Source organism: Pongo pygmaeus, chromosome 2, assembly GCF_028885625.2.
Source record: "Pongo pygmaeus isolate AG05252 chromosome 2, NHGRI_mPonPyg2-v2.0_pri, whole genome shotgun sequence".
In the NCBI taxonomy this organism is placed as follows: Eukaryota; Metazoa; Chordata; class Mammalia; order Primates; family Hominidae; genus Pongo; species Pongo pygmaeus.
In genome coordinates, this window is record NC_085930.1 from 54,529,828 (window position 1) to 54,543,779 (window position 13,952).

Sequence of the window (13,952 nt, forward strand, 5' to 3'; positions counted from 1 at the left end):
GCAACCTTCGCCTCCCAGGTTCAGGCAATTCTCCTGCCTCAGCCTCCCCAGTAGCTGGGACTACAGGCATGCGCTACCACGCCCGGCTAATTTTTGTATTTTTAATGGAAACAGGGTTTCACCATGTTGGCCAGGCTGGTCTCAAACTCCTGACCTCAAGTGATCCGCCCGCCTTGGCCTCCCAAAGTGCTGGGATTACAGGCATGAGCCACCGTGCCCAGCACTGAGTTTATGCACTATTTTGCTATTTCCAAATGGCTGAGGCATACTGAAAGTTTCTAATCCACCATCTTGGGTAAAAAAAGTAAAACTGACTGGGTGCGGTGGCTCACACCTGTAATCCCAGCGCTTTAGGAGGCCGAGGTGGGTGGATCACCTAAGGTCGGGAGTTCGAGACCAGCCTGGCCAACATGGAGAAACCCCATCTCTACTAAAAATACAAAAAATTAGCCAGGTGTGGTGGCACATGCCTGTAATCCCAGCTACTCGAGAGGCTGAGGCAGGAGAATTGCTCAAACCCGGGAGGTGGAAGTTGTGGTGAGCCAAGATCAGGCCATTGCACTCCAGCCTGGGCAACAAGAGTGAAACTCTGTCTCAAAAAAAAAAAAAAAAAAAAATGTAAAACTGTTTTTGCTTTGGTTGCCTGTGCTTTTGAGGTCATACTCAAGAAATTTTTGCCCAGACCAATGTCCTGGAGTACTTCCCCAATGTTTTCTTCTAGTAGTTTCATGTCTTAGAATTAAGTCTTTAAGCCAGGTGCGGTGGCTCACGCCTGTAATCCCAGCACTTTGGGAGGCTGAAGTGGGCGGATCACTTGAGGTCAGGAGTTCGAGACCAGCCTGGCCAACATAGTGAAACCTCATCTCTACCAAAAATACAAAAATTAATCAGGCTTGGTGGCGGGCACCTGTAATTCCAGTTACTCAGAAGGCTGAGGCAGAACAGCTTGAACCCTGGAGGTGAAGGTTGCAGTGAGCCAAAATCACACCACTGTACTCCAGCCTGGATAACAAAGTGAGACTCCATCTCAAAAAAAAAAAAAAAAAAGAGAAATAAGTCTTTAATCTGTTTTGATTTTTGATTTGATTTTTGTATGTGGCAAAAGATAGGGTCCTAGTTTCATGCTGCACATGAATATCCAGTTTTCCCAGTACCATTTATTGAAGAGTTTGTTCTTTTTCCAATGTATGTTCTTGGCACCTTTGTCAAAAATGAGTTAAATGTGCGTCCATAAAAGAATGAAATCATATCCTTTGCAGCAACATGGATGAAGCTGGAGACCATAATCTTAAGTGAATTAACGTAGGAACAGAGAACAAAATATCGCATGTTCTTATAAGTGGGAGCTATTAAATCAAGTTTAGCCTAAAGCTGCCTCCTTACATATTTTAAGTTCAGCCTAAAGGTTTCTCTGTACATTGTGAACTATAACAAGTGGAGGTATAAACAGATGGTAGCCTACACTTGTACCAATCACTGAATTTTGGCCAATCAAATGTAGCCAACTGTTCAAACTGTGTTCAAATAAGACAAACACCGAGCTGTAACCAATCTAGCTGCTTCTGTACCTCACTTCCGTTTTCTGTTATCGCTTTCCTTTTTCTGTCAATAAATCTTCTTCCACCAAGGGGCTGCGCCTGAGTCTCAGAGCCTACTTCGGCTCAGGAGGCCGCCCGATTCGTGAATCGTTCATTGCTCAATTAAACTCCTTTAAATTTAATTTGGCTGAAGTTTTTCTTTTAACAGAGCTAAACATTGAACACCCATAGACATAAACATGGGAACAATAGACACTGCAGACTACTGGAGAGGGGAGGAAGAAGGGCATGGGTCAAAAATCTACCTATTGAGTATTATGCTTATTACCTGAGTGCAATATACCCTTCTAAAAAACCTGTACATGTACCCCCATATCTAAAATAAAAGTTGGAAAAAAATGAGTTAAATTGTAAATATGTGGATTTATTTCTGGGTTCTCTGTTCTGTTCCAAACCAGCCTTGGTACTGGCTTTTAATGCCAGTAACAAGGCTGTGTCATTATCATCCCCTCTTATCTCTCTCTCTCTCTCTCTCTCTCTCTCCCTCTAGACAAAGAGCTTCCTGAGAGAGCTTCCTGAGAGTCCTTTATTACTTTCTTTGAGTTCCCAGCACCTGGCACAGTCACTGGGACATGATAAGTGCTCAAAAATATTTGAGGAATTATACTGAAATTAAGAAATATTGGAGAATCTACAGAGAGCAGCCAAGAAAGATGAAAACCGCATTCACAAAGAAAGAAAAAGAAAAGCTGGCACACTGTTTAGGCTAAAGAAAATAATGAGGCATTTACCAGTCTTCAAAGAGATTTGATAATGAATTTTAAACCAAAAGTTGCTAACTTTGAAGGAGTCATTTTTACATATTTTTACATATAAGTGCACTTTATGTATGCTATCCCTTAATCTGAAAGAACAGGAAAGAGGGGGAGGGAGGGAGGGAGAGATAGAGAGAAAAAGAAAGAGAGAGAAACTAAACTACTCTGGGTTACATGCAGATTTCTCCATAGCATCTTTCAGTGACAGAAAATAGTGATGTGATGTCTACACAATTCTGAGGAAAATAATGACCCTAAAGTGTGATCCTAAAATGTTATGTCCAGTCAAGTTGTCCTTTTAACTGTAAAGCTCAAAGACAGCCAGTCTTAAATATGTGAACACTCAAGAAATACAATACTCATAAATCTTCCTTGACAGAATTTTGGCCACAAAATCCAGATAACCAAGAGGTGAATAAAAATATTTAGAAATTGAGAAGAAATGGTAAAAGACTGATAGTGAGGACTGAATCGATTTCAACGTAAAATGGAGACTGAATAATTGTGGAAGTTAAGGTAATAGAACAGAATATAAATGTTATTAGAATTAAAAAAAATAAAAGTCTAAAGGTGGGAGAAAGAAGGTTAGAAGCCATGAGCAGGCTAATTTCCTTATCTATAGCAGAAAGTCAGTAAATACTATCTAAACTTGAAATGTGTAATTATAAAATGATTCCAGAGGGGGTAAAGTTGCTGTCCAGTTAGTTTCCCTGTCTTCTCAAAGGATTAAACCAGAGAGTGGACTTTGCCACTAAGTTCCATTAGATATTAAGAACTATCTTCTTGAAATCAAAATTGATTGAGGACTATCCTTTCTCTAAAATTAAAAGAGGCAACAATCTCATCAGATGTTTTAAAGGTTAGGTAACCAACCATCCGTCTGCAGTTTAAAAATGAGTGCATAGAGACATTAAGGTCCTTATAAGCTGCAAATTCCTGGTGTCAGAAGAAGGCTGCAGCCTACCACCCACTAGCCCCAGGCTCTGGTGTTCATCCCACTATTATCAAACCACCAATGAGAGCAAACTAAAATGAAAAAGAATGGAACCAGCCAGCCAGCATAGCCTTAGTGCTTAGGCAAGGAGATGCAGGAGACAGCAGGACAATGAGCTCAGACCCATCTCCAGACCCTCAGGGTTAAGATCCAAAGAGAGAGAGAGCAAGAGAGAGAGACTGGTAAAGGGGATAGCAGTCTTTATAGATAGTAGCCTCACTGCTTGAGGAAGAAGGCATAAGGATCCGAACATAAATTCCTGGGGGCCTAGTTCTATGATTTTTGTCCAGCAGCAATACGGACAGTGAATGAGACAAAGCAAGAGGAAGAAAATGATAGCAGACTCTTATCACATATACACACAGTCTCTTTGTACACTTGCAGTCTCTCACACAGATGCCTTGAGTATCCTGTGCCCTTTGCCTTCATACTTAGAGAACATTCCTTACCTGTCTGCCACCTGTTGTTCCTTCTTCCCTGTTTCTGGTTATCTCCATAACTGGAGTCTCTCCTCAGACAAAAACAAAACCCATCTACTGTCTCTTGGTTTCAACAGGCAATCCCTAGATTTGCCATTGCCATGAAAACTTTGGGGTACTGAGGAAGAGAAGGAAGAGAAGCAGCGATAGGTTTTGTTTGGCTAGTGATTGTCAAACCTTGGTGCAGAAAAGGACTCAGCTGGGAAAAGTTAGCAGAGAGAGCATAAGACAGGAAAAAAAAAAAAAAAAAAGAAACTTTCTGGGCACGTTGCTTTGGCTGGTGAACGTGTCAGAAAAAGGGAAATCTGAGTTTACCATTGCCAGCACCCTGACTCCTAGAATGTTGTCTTAGGTCACGTCTGAGCACTTTACTCGGTGTCTTTCCACTCAAACATTAATTTGGCTGTAGTGACTGGAGCAAAATCCCTATGTCTCAATGCCCGATTTCTTCATCAGTATAAAGGGGATAATTATCAGTGGAAGGAGGACATATGAAATGATAAAGAAGCTTCTTAAAACATTCTAGAGATGCAGGGGATCACAGTATTATATGTGAAGTCCCTTGCCTCTAAGAATATAAAAGAAATGTGAGATGGAGGATACTTATAGTGTGAATGTAGAAAGTGAACTGGAAAGCAGAAATTGGGAAAAATGCACCATGACCTATTTCCTCCTGGCATTAAGCTGTGGCAATAATTGGTTTCACTCATTCATTTCCTGTAGAGACATTTCTTCATTGTTTGATGTTCAGTGTCTTTAAAACTGTTGTTTCATAAATTATTTGTTTGCTTTTGTGTTTTTCAGGCGGGAGGGCAAATATGGTCTCTGTTACTCTGCCTTGGATGGAATAGTTGTTGTCTTAAAGTACTAAGTTTTAGGGTGGTTTGTGATATAGCTATAATTAAAACTAAAATTGGTAGCTAGATATGGGATGTTTCCATGAAAGAAAACCCTACAATACGTGGTGCCATCTTTGTGACCAGGCAGCAAGCATAGGCTGGAAACACATGCAAGGAAATTAGAAAACTGACAAACTGCATTAAGTAGTGAAACTATTTGTAAACCTATCACCTGCAGAAACTTGGCAGAGTGAAAAGTTCTAATGAACTTTAGGATGTGAGTAAGGAAACTTTCAGGAAAAAATATTTCACTTTGTGAGTATGATAAGGAACTATAAGAAAATGATGAGCTAATGAGATAAGAGGCAAGTTTGCAAATGTAATTTAAAGAGAGCATAGAGGGGCCAGGACAAGTTTAGAAAGCAACATTTCTTATCTCCCATTTATCTGCTTAGTAATAGATTCCCAAAGTCAAAATCAAGGTTATTTACATTTAGTGTGTTATTGATATAATTGGATTAAAAACTATCCTTTTGCTAGTTATTTTACAATTCCATTATATCTTCACTATTATCTTATACCTCTTTTTTATTATTATTTCAGTGGTTGCTCTAGGGTTTGCAACAACTCATCATAGCCTACCTAAAAACGTTATCTGATATAGTTTGGCTATTTTTCCCTGCCCAAATCTCATGTTGAATTGTAATCCCCAATGCTGGAGGTGGGGCCTGGTGGGAGGTGTTTGGATCATGGGGGCAGATCCATCCTGGCTTTGTGCTGTCTTCATGATAGTGCGTTCTTGTTAGATGTGGTCATTTAAAGGTGTATGGCACCTCCTCCCACCACTCTCTCTCTGCTTGCTCCTGCTTTCATCATGGGATGTGCCTATTCCTCCTTTGCCTTCTGCCATGATTGTAAGCTTCTTGAGGCCTCCCTAGAAGCCAAGCAGATGCCAGCACCATGTTTCCTATAAAGCCTGCAGAGCCATGAGCCAGTTAAATCTCTTTTCTTTAAAAATTACCCAGTCTCAGATATTTCTTTATAAACAGCTTAACACAGCATCATAGTCTTCAAATTCCTTTTTTAGCTGTTGTTACCTGTGCTTAAGGCGGGTTCTGGGAGGCTTTTTGTGTTCTTGCTCTACTCTCCATGTTGAGCCATCTCTGTATTCCTTTGCCACCAGAGGTCTCTCTCCATACACTTTTTCCTATCTTAGTGGTAAACTGCTCTTGTTTATTACCTGGTGCCAGGATCATTGTTGGGATAGGGGTGGTGTTGTCCCAATCTATCTTAAATCTTAGGCTGTCTCTTCTGCCTGTGGTTGAAGGTAAGACTTTCTCAGGGTTCCTATTCATATGCCCCAGAAAAGCCAAAATGCCTTGTGTCTGTGGTTGGTCTTGGGTAGGAGATTCCTCCCCATCACTAGCGGATCTCTCTTTTGTATTGATATGGAGTTTTGGGGCCCAAGACGATTTCTTTTCCCTCCCCTAGGTGATGAAACATTTTTGTTTCTACCTCTACCTCAGCGAAACTGGATCTTTGCTTGCGTCTGGGGCTAGTGTTTCCTATCCTTCCCTCATTCCTTCCTTACATGCAATGGAATCTTGCCTGAGCCTTAAAGGTAAGAGAGATTCACTGCCCTTGCTCTAGCAGCTTAAGACTTTTAAAAGGGGAAGTGAGGACTTTGTCTGTGTCACCCAGTAGCAGCCTATCACTTCATGCTTGCCTGTACCACAAAGGTCTTCTTCAGGCCTCTTGCCTTGCTCCCAACCTTTTTTTTTTTTTTTTTTTTGACAGGATCTCACTCTGTTGCCCTGGCTGCAGTACAGTGGCACGATCTCAGCTCACTGCAACCTCTGCCTCCTGGACTTGAGCAATCTTCCTGCCTCAGCCTCCTGAGTAGCTGGGACTACAGGCGCACGCCACCACGTCCAGCTAATTTTTGTATTTTTAGTAGAGACAGGGTCTCACTATGTTGACCAGGCTGGCCTTGAACTCCTGGGCTCAAGCAGTCCACCTGCCTCGGCCTCCCAAAGTGCTGGGATTATAGGAGTGAGGCACTGTGCCTGGCCTTAACTTTCAATCTTTCTTGTGAGCATTTGGTAGAGGCCCAACTTCTTATGTCTGTGGCTCTTAGATATTCTAAATAGACATGCTAGCCCACACCTGCCCTTTAAGAATTTGCTAAAATTTTATTTGATTTCTTCTTACCTAGCCACTTCTCTCTTGTGCTCTACTATAGATGAAATACTTCATTTCACAGATACAGACTCCTATCCCAGTTTACATGGTTGGCTTGAGTCCTCAGCTATCTAATGGGCTCAAGAAAAATTATTGTTCTAGATTATCTGGCATTTTCTTTGCTAAATTGGGAGCAACACTCTTACATAATTTTTCTACATTTCTTTTCCAATTATAAGTACAAATATAGGAATTTTGATTATAATTTTACTAAAGTTAACATTAGAGATTGCACAACATTATACAATTTGGTCTTTACATCCAGAAACACTGGTATTTTTACTCATTTTACAAACAGCATCTTCCAGATTCTTTATGATATGGAGTCATGATTTGTTAATTGATTTTAACTTAAATTCTATATTGTTACAAACACATATTGAAATGGCTTCAGTGTTATGGTATTAAAACATATTTAAAGTAAACAGGGAAACTGAAAAGTATTAGGTTGGAACCAAATAATCATAAAGGTACCTAGGATTATAACAAAAATTAAACATTATATTTAGCTCTGAGATTCCTAGCAGAAAAGACAAAAAGGGAAACAGTACATTATATAGTTCTCATAGTTTAATAGAAAGAATGCATTTTTTTGGTATGTAGTTCCTTTTAGAAATAACAAAATAGAAAACAAGTTCAACCATTGCTTTATAGAAAACAGGGAAATGTCCTTCAATTGAGCATTTCTTTTCCTCACATTAATAAAGTCTGCACACACCTCCTATGTTAACAGGAAATAGGAATTTCAGATAACAAATGTGAAAAGTTGAAATAATCCTGACAAATTTTTCAAATCAATTGTTGAAAATATTTATTTAGAAAAAAATCTTTAGTTAGAAAACAGCAGAAACCAAAGAAAAACACACTTCATGTAAACAACAGAACACTATGCTAAGTTTAGTTCTACAATAAAAGCCACACAAATCTGTGTGTGGCCAAGGATGAGGATACAGAGAAAAGAAAAAGAAAATTGAGAGAGAGGTAGAATATAACTCTTTGCTTACTGCAGGTCTTGTCTGGAGGAGTACCTCTGGAAAATAATAAGTTAGGATGGCCCTAGTCTACCAGCATGCCAGAGGCAGAACCAATATAATCTCCTAAAATATGAGATTTGTGTCAATTCTTAGGGTTACTCACTAAGGTGGTTTGGTTCCACCAATGAATAAAGTTTCTAATTCTATACTAAGCTCACCCTTTGGAACATCAATCTCATCTCCAGATTCTTCTCCAAGCTTCTTCCACCAGGGTGCTTGTATGTGCTTCAGGGCTGTGAGATGGGCCTGCTTGGCCTTGGCTGCCACAGGCCTGGATCTACTTAGGAAGAGCTCAGGTTCTTTCCCTTCTGCCTCCTTCAGACTTGGTGCCTCTGTAGTGGACACAAAATAAACAGATGAGCAGAAGAGTCCTATGCCAAGCAGGTAGGAACTTGGAAGCTACAGAGCTGTAACTCTGCAGGCAGAAACAGCATTCCAACTCTGAATGTACTACTTTTGAGAAAGGGTCTTGCTGTATTGCCTAAGCTGGAGTGCAGTAGCATGATCACAGCTCACTGCAGCCTCAACCTCCTGGGCTCAAGTGATTCTCCCACCTCAGCTTCCTAAGTACCTGGGACTATGCCACCATACCCAGCTAATGTTTTTTCTTTTTTTGTAGAGATCTCACTATGCTGCCCAGGCTGGTCTCAAACTCCTGGACTCAAGCAATCCTTCTGCCTCAGCTTCCCTAAGTGTTGGGATTACAGCCATGTGTCAACATATTCGGCCCATTTCTGTTTTTTTTGAGATGGAGTTTTGCTCTTGTTGCCCAGGCTGGAATGCCATGGCACGATCTTGGCTCACTGCAACCTCCGCCTCCTGGGTTCAAGCGATTCTCCTATCTCAGCCTCCTGAGTACTGGCATTACAGGCGTGCGCCACCATGCCCAGCTAATTTTGTATTTTTAGTAGAGATGGGGGTTTCACCATGTTGGTCAGGCTGGTCTCGAACTCCTGACCTCAGATGATCCACCTACCTTGGCATCCCAAAACGTTGGGCTTACAGGTGTGAGCCACCGTGCCCGGCCATTTCTGTGTTTAAAGGAATTTAAAAAGATGTAGATTTTTGTAAGATGGTTTATTTACTTATTTTTATTATTATTTTTTGAGACAGAGTCTCACTCTGTCACCTAGGCTGGAGTGCACTGGCGCGATCTCTGCTTACTACAACCTCCGCCTCCTGGGTTCAAGCAATTCTCCTGCCTCAGCCTCCTGAGTAGCTGGGATTACAGGCACCTGCCACCATGCCCAGCTAATTTTTGTATTTTCAGTAGAGATGGGGTTTCACCATGTTGGTCATGCTGGTCTCGAACTCCTGACCTCGTGATCCACCCACTTCAGCCTCCCAAAGTGCTGGGATTAGAGGCATGAGCCACCTCGCCCAGCCAAGATGGTTTATTTAAAGAATAGAAACTTTAATAGAACCTCATCCTATAGATGAGAGGCTCAGTTTCAGCCATTTATCCAATTTAAAAATATAAAATTCTCAAGTAGTGGCCATTAAATAGAAAACACTGGTCCTTTCTGTTTACATATACTAAAGAAATCCAAGAGGCTGACTGAAACACAGGGGCTTCATGGATGGGATCTCTCATTAAATGTATCAGTGGTTATGATGAATTCATTTTTGTAAAGTGCTTCATTAAAAATTATAGACCAGGCGCGGTGGCTCATGCCTATAATCCCAGCACTTTGGAAGGCCGAGGTAGGCAGGTCACAAGGTCAAGAGATCGAGACCATCCTGGCCAACATGGTGAAACTCCGTCTCTACTGAAACTACAAAAATTAGCTGGGCATGGTGGTGCGCATCTATAGTCCCAGCTACTCGGGGAGGCTGAGGCAGGAGAATCGCTTGAACCTGGGAGGCGGAGGCTGCAGTGAGCCAAGATTACACCACTGTGCTCCAGCCTGGCAACAGAGCGAGACTCCATCTCAAAATAATAATCAAAGAAAAATTATAAAATGCTCTACAAGTGAATGGCACTGTAAACTATTGTCATCATCTACTTATAAAATATGACCAAAAGCTTTTCAGATTACATAGTAAAAGATAGCTAGTAGGGCTCAGCATCTGAAATTAATAACTTTGGGGTGACACATATGAATGATGGCAAGGCTTGGGGAAACAGGTAAGAAGGAGGTTACAAAATCCGCATCATTTGAAAACATTGTGTGCTGGTCTGATCTATGTAGAAATTTCCTGAGGTTAGGGGATGAGCTAAAGATGCTTACTAATGGTTTCCTTCTGAAGGTTTTGGATGTCGCAAACCTCGCATAGGTTGTTCCTTTTAGAGAACGAAAGTAAAATGAGCACATACTCATTAGCTGTTCAACGTTGGTGCTGATCTGTACCATCAGAGCTTCTCTGTGCTGCTGGGCTCGCTCTTCTAGGGCCCTGCCCATAAAGTAGTGTTGCAGTCGTTCTTGAGCTTGGGCATGGAGCTCCCTACTGACCACATCTGACATTGGAGAGCCCTGGAAACACAGGACAGAAAAACCTGTCACAGAGAGGACATAGGTATCAAAGTACCCAACCACTTAGCAGAGGTTTTAGACTGCTTAGCTGTCTCTCATTTTATCAATTGAATCTTACGATTGATGTCTATCTTGTACTCTTATGCAAGTATTAAATAGTCTCTTAAAAGTTTTAGATAAAAATAATGGTGGAGAAGTTTTTTGTCTTTCTTTTTTGTATGCGCCCATACTTTACTTTCTCAGACACTGTGGAATTATGGGAGAAGAGATAAGCTTGAGAGAACACAGTGAAAAATTACAAATGGTTTGGTAAAGACACTGGCCTGGGGCCGGGTGTGGTGGCTCACGCCTGTAATCCCAGCACTCTGGGAGGCCAAGGTGGGTGGATCATCTAAGGTCAGGAGTTCAAGACCAGCCTGGCCAACATGGTGAAAACCCATCTCTACAAAAATTAGCCGGGCATGATGGTGGGTGCCTGTAATCCCAGCTACTCGGGAGGCTGAGGCGGGAGAATTACTTGAACCTGGGAGGCAGATTTTGCATTGAGCCGAGATTGCGCCATTGCTCTCCAGCCTAGGCAACAGAGCAAGACTCTGCCTAAAAACAAACAAACAAACAAACAAACAAAAAAACACTGGCCTATAACAGGTGTAACAAGGCCAGTCCCTTTGTTTCTTTGTTTTACTTCTTATCCCATTCTCACTCCCAAACTTATCCAAGCCATATGTTGTAACTGCTTCTGGATTCACAGAACAAGGGACAAAATCATCCAAAGGACCACGTTCTTTTGGCTAGTCAGCTAATTTAAGGGGAATTTAACTGATTAGTTTGGGCAAGGATGAAATAATCTTAACTTTGGAGGTGATAAAGAACCTGACACCACAGCTTTCTCAAATATTCCTGTTCCTGATCCTGGATATGACCCTGTTCCACTAAAACCTTACTTCTCAGCCACAGGATCTTAAACAGGTGCACTAGAGTATGGCTAAAGAAGCACTTAAAAAACAGAAAAACAGGAGCATGCATCAGAACTACATATAGTGTATTAGAAAAAGAGAGATCAAAGACCTAAACATAAGAACTAAAACTGTAAAACTCCCAGAAGAAAACACAGGAAAAGCATCATGACATTGGTTTTGGTGATGATTTCTTCATACGACACCAAAGCACAGGAAAAAAAAAACAACAAAAACTAGACAAAATGAACTTCATCAAAATTAAAAACTTTGGTGCACCAAAGATCACTATCAAGAAAGTTAACTGGCAGTCCACAGAATGGCATAAAATGTTTGCAAATCATGTATCTAAGGGATTAATCTCCATAATATATAAAGAACTCCCAAAACTCTACAAAAAACAACCTGATTAAAAAATGAACAAAATACAACCCTGTGGAAAAAAAAATAAACAAATGACTTGAACAGACATTTCTCCAAAAAAGATAAAGAAATGGCCAATAAACACATGAAAAGATGCTCAAAATCACTGATTAGGAAAGTGCAAGTTCAAACCATAAGATACAACTTCGTATCTATTAGCTGCTATCAAAAACAATGACTACAACAAAAATAACTAATGTTGACAAGGATGTACAGAAACTGGAACCCTGTGTGTGACTGGTAGAAAAGTAAAATGGTACAGCCACTATGGAAAACAGTATGGCAGTTCCTCAAAAAAATTTTTAAAAAGAATTAGCATACAATCTAGCATTTCCATTTCGGATACTCACCCAAAAGAATTGAAAGCAAGTACACACACAGATATTTGTACACACATGGTCACAGCAGCATTATTCACAATAGCCAAAGAGTGGAAGGAACCCAAGTGTTCCTTGGATAAACAAAATGTAGTATATATAATGGAATATTATTCAGTCTTTAAAAAGTAGAAAATTCCGATATATGCTAAAACATGAACCTTGAAGACATTATACCAACTGAAACAATGAAGTACGATTCCACTCATGAGGTACTTAGAGTAGGCAAATTCATAGAGACAGAAAATAGAATGGTGGTTGCCAGGAGCTGGGTAGTGAGGGAATGGTGAGTTAGTGTTTAATGGATACAGAGTTTCAGTTCTGCAAGATGAAAAAAGTTCTGAAGACGGATGGTGGTGAAGCTTGCACAAACAATATGAATGTACTTAATGCTACCAAACTACATTTAAACATAGTTAAAATGGTAATTTTTATATTTTATCTATTTTACCACCCTGAAAATAAATAAATTTTAAAAATACAGATACATGAGGCCACACAAAACTTACTGTATCAGAATTTCTTGGGGTGTGTGGGGCTTGGGTATGTAATTTTTATAAAGGTGATTAAATTTGTAAATGATTAAAACTGTTAAAAGCAATATAGTCCTCTCTACAGAGTTTAGGAACTGATTATCTATTTGTTGGAGAGGAGGCATGCTTCTGTCTGTCTTCATTCTACCTCTGCTCACAGGAAAAATCTTTCAGTTGTGGTTCTGCCCCTCTCTCCAATTCGGTTCTGGTGCTTGGCTAAGGGAGGAGTTGCTAATATGATTGATCGGCACTTAAGAGATTCACTGGCCATACTCACCATGGAATACTATGCAGCCATTAAAAAGGATGAGTTCATGTCCTTTGCAGGGACATGGATGAAGCTGGAAACCATCATTCTCAGCAAACTAATACAAGAACAGAAAACCAAACACTGCATGTTCTCAACCATAAGTGGAAGTTGAACAATGAGAACACGTGGACGCAGGGAGGGGAACATCACACACTGGGGCCTATTGGGGGGTGGGGAGCTAAGGGAGGGATAGGATAGCATTAGGAGAAAAACCTAATGTAGATGACAGGTTGATGGGTCCCAAACCACCCATGGCACGTGTATACCTATGTAACAAACCTGCATGTTCTGCACATGTATCCCAGAACTTAAAGTATAATAATAATTAAAAAGAAGAGATTCATTGGCCATGTTTTATTGGTGGCCAGGCTGATTATTTTTAAAATCTCAGGACCCCTTAATTTTTTTTAAGCATTTAGGTTAAAACAACTTTTTAAAAAATATAGCTTATTGACGTAAAAATAACATACACTAAACAACAAATATCGAAAGGGTACAATTTGCTAAGCTTTGACATACACATACCTAGTTCATCACTACCAAGTTTCCTTGTGCCCTTTTGTAAACCCTTATCCTCACCCTACCCATCCACCAACTACTTGTCCCAAGCAACTACTTATCTATTTAATGTTACTATAGATTAATTTATATTTTTAGAATTTACATAAAGGGAATCATAAAGAATGTATTCTACTCTGTCTGGCTTCTTTCATTTAGCATAATTATTTTGAGATTCATCCATGTTTTTTTTTTCTTTTTCTTTAAAAATTTTTTTCTAAGACAGGGTCTCACTCTGTCACCCAGGATAGAGTGCAGTGGTGCCATCACTGCTCACTGCAGCCTCGAACTCCCGGGCTCAAGCAATCCACCTGCCTTGGCCTCTCAAAGTGCTGGAATTACGGGCGTGAGCCACCGTGCCCGGCCAGAGATTCATCCATG

General features: G+C 40.5%; 1 protein-coding gene across 1 annotated transcript in view; it reads right to left on the bottom strand.

The window, feature by feature from the left end:
• Positions 1–7,691: 7,691 nt before the first annotated feature.
• The window catches only part of IQCB1 (IQ motif containing B1), a 76,669-nt gene continuing 70,408 nt past the window's right edge, over positions 7,692–13,952 (bottom strand). Inside the window, exons 14-15 of the mRNA XM_063662605.1 lie at positions 10,258–10,414; positions 7,692–8,272 (exon numbers count right to left, since the gene is read on the bottom strand). Coding sequence (XP_063518675.1) covers positions 8,043–8,272; positions 10,258–10,414 — 387 coding nt within the window. The 3' untranslated portion in view covers positions 7,692–8,042. The remainder of the gene's footprint in view (positions 8,273–10,257; positions 10,415–13,952) is intronic.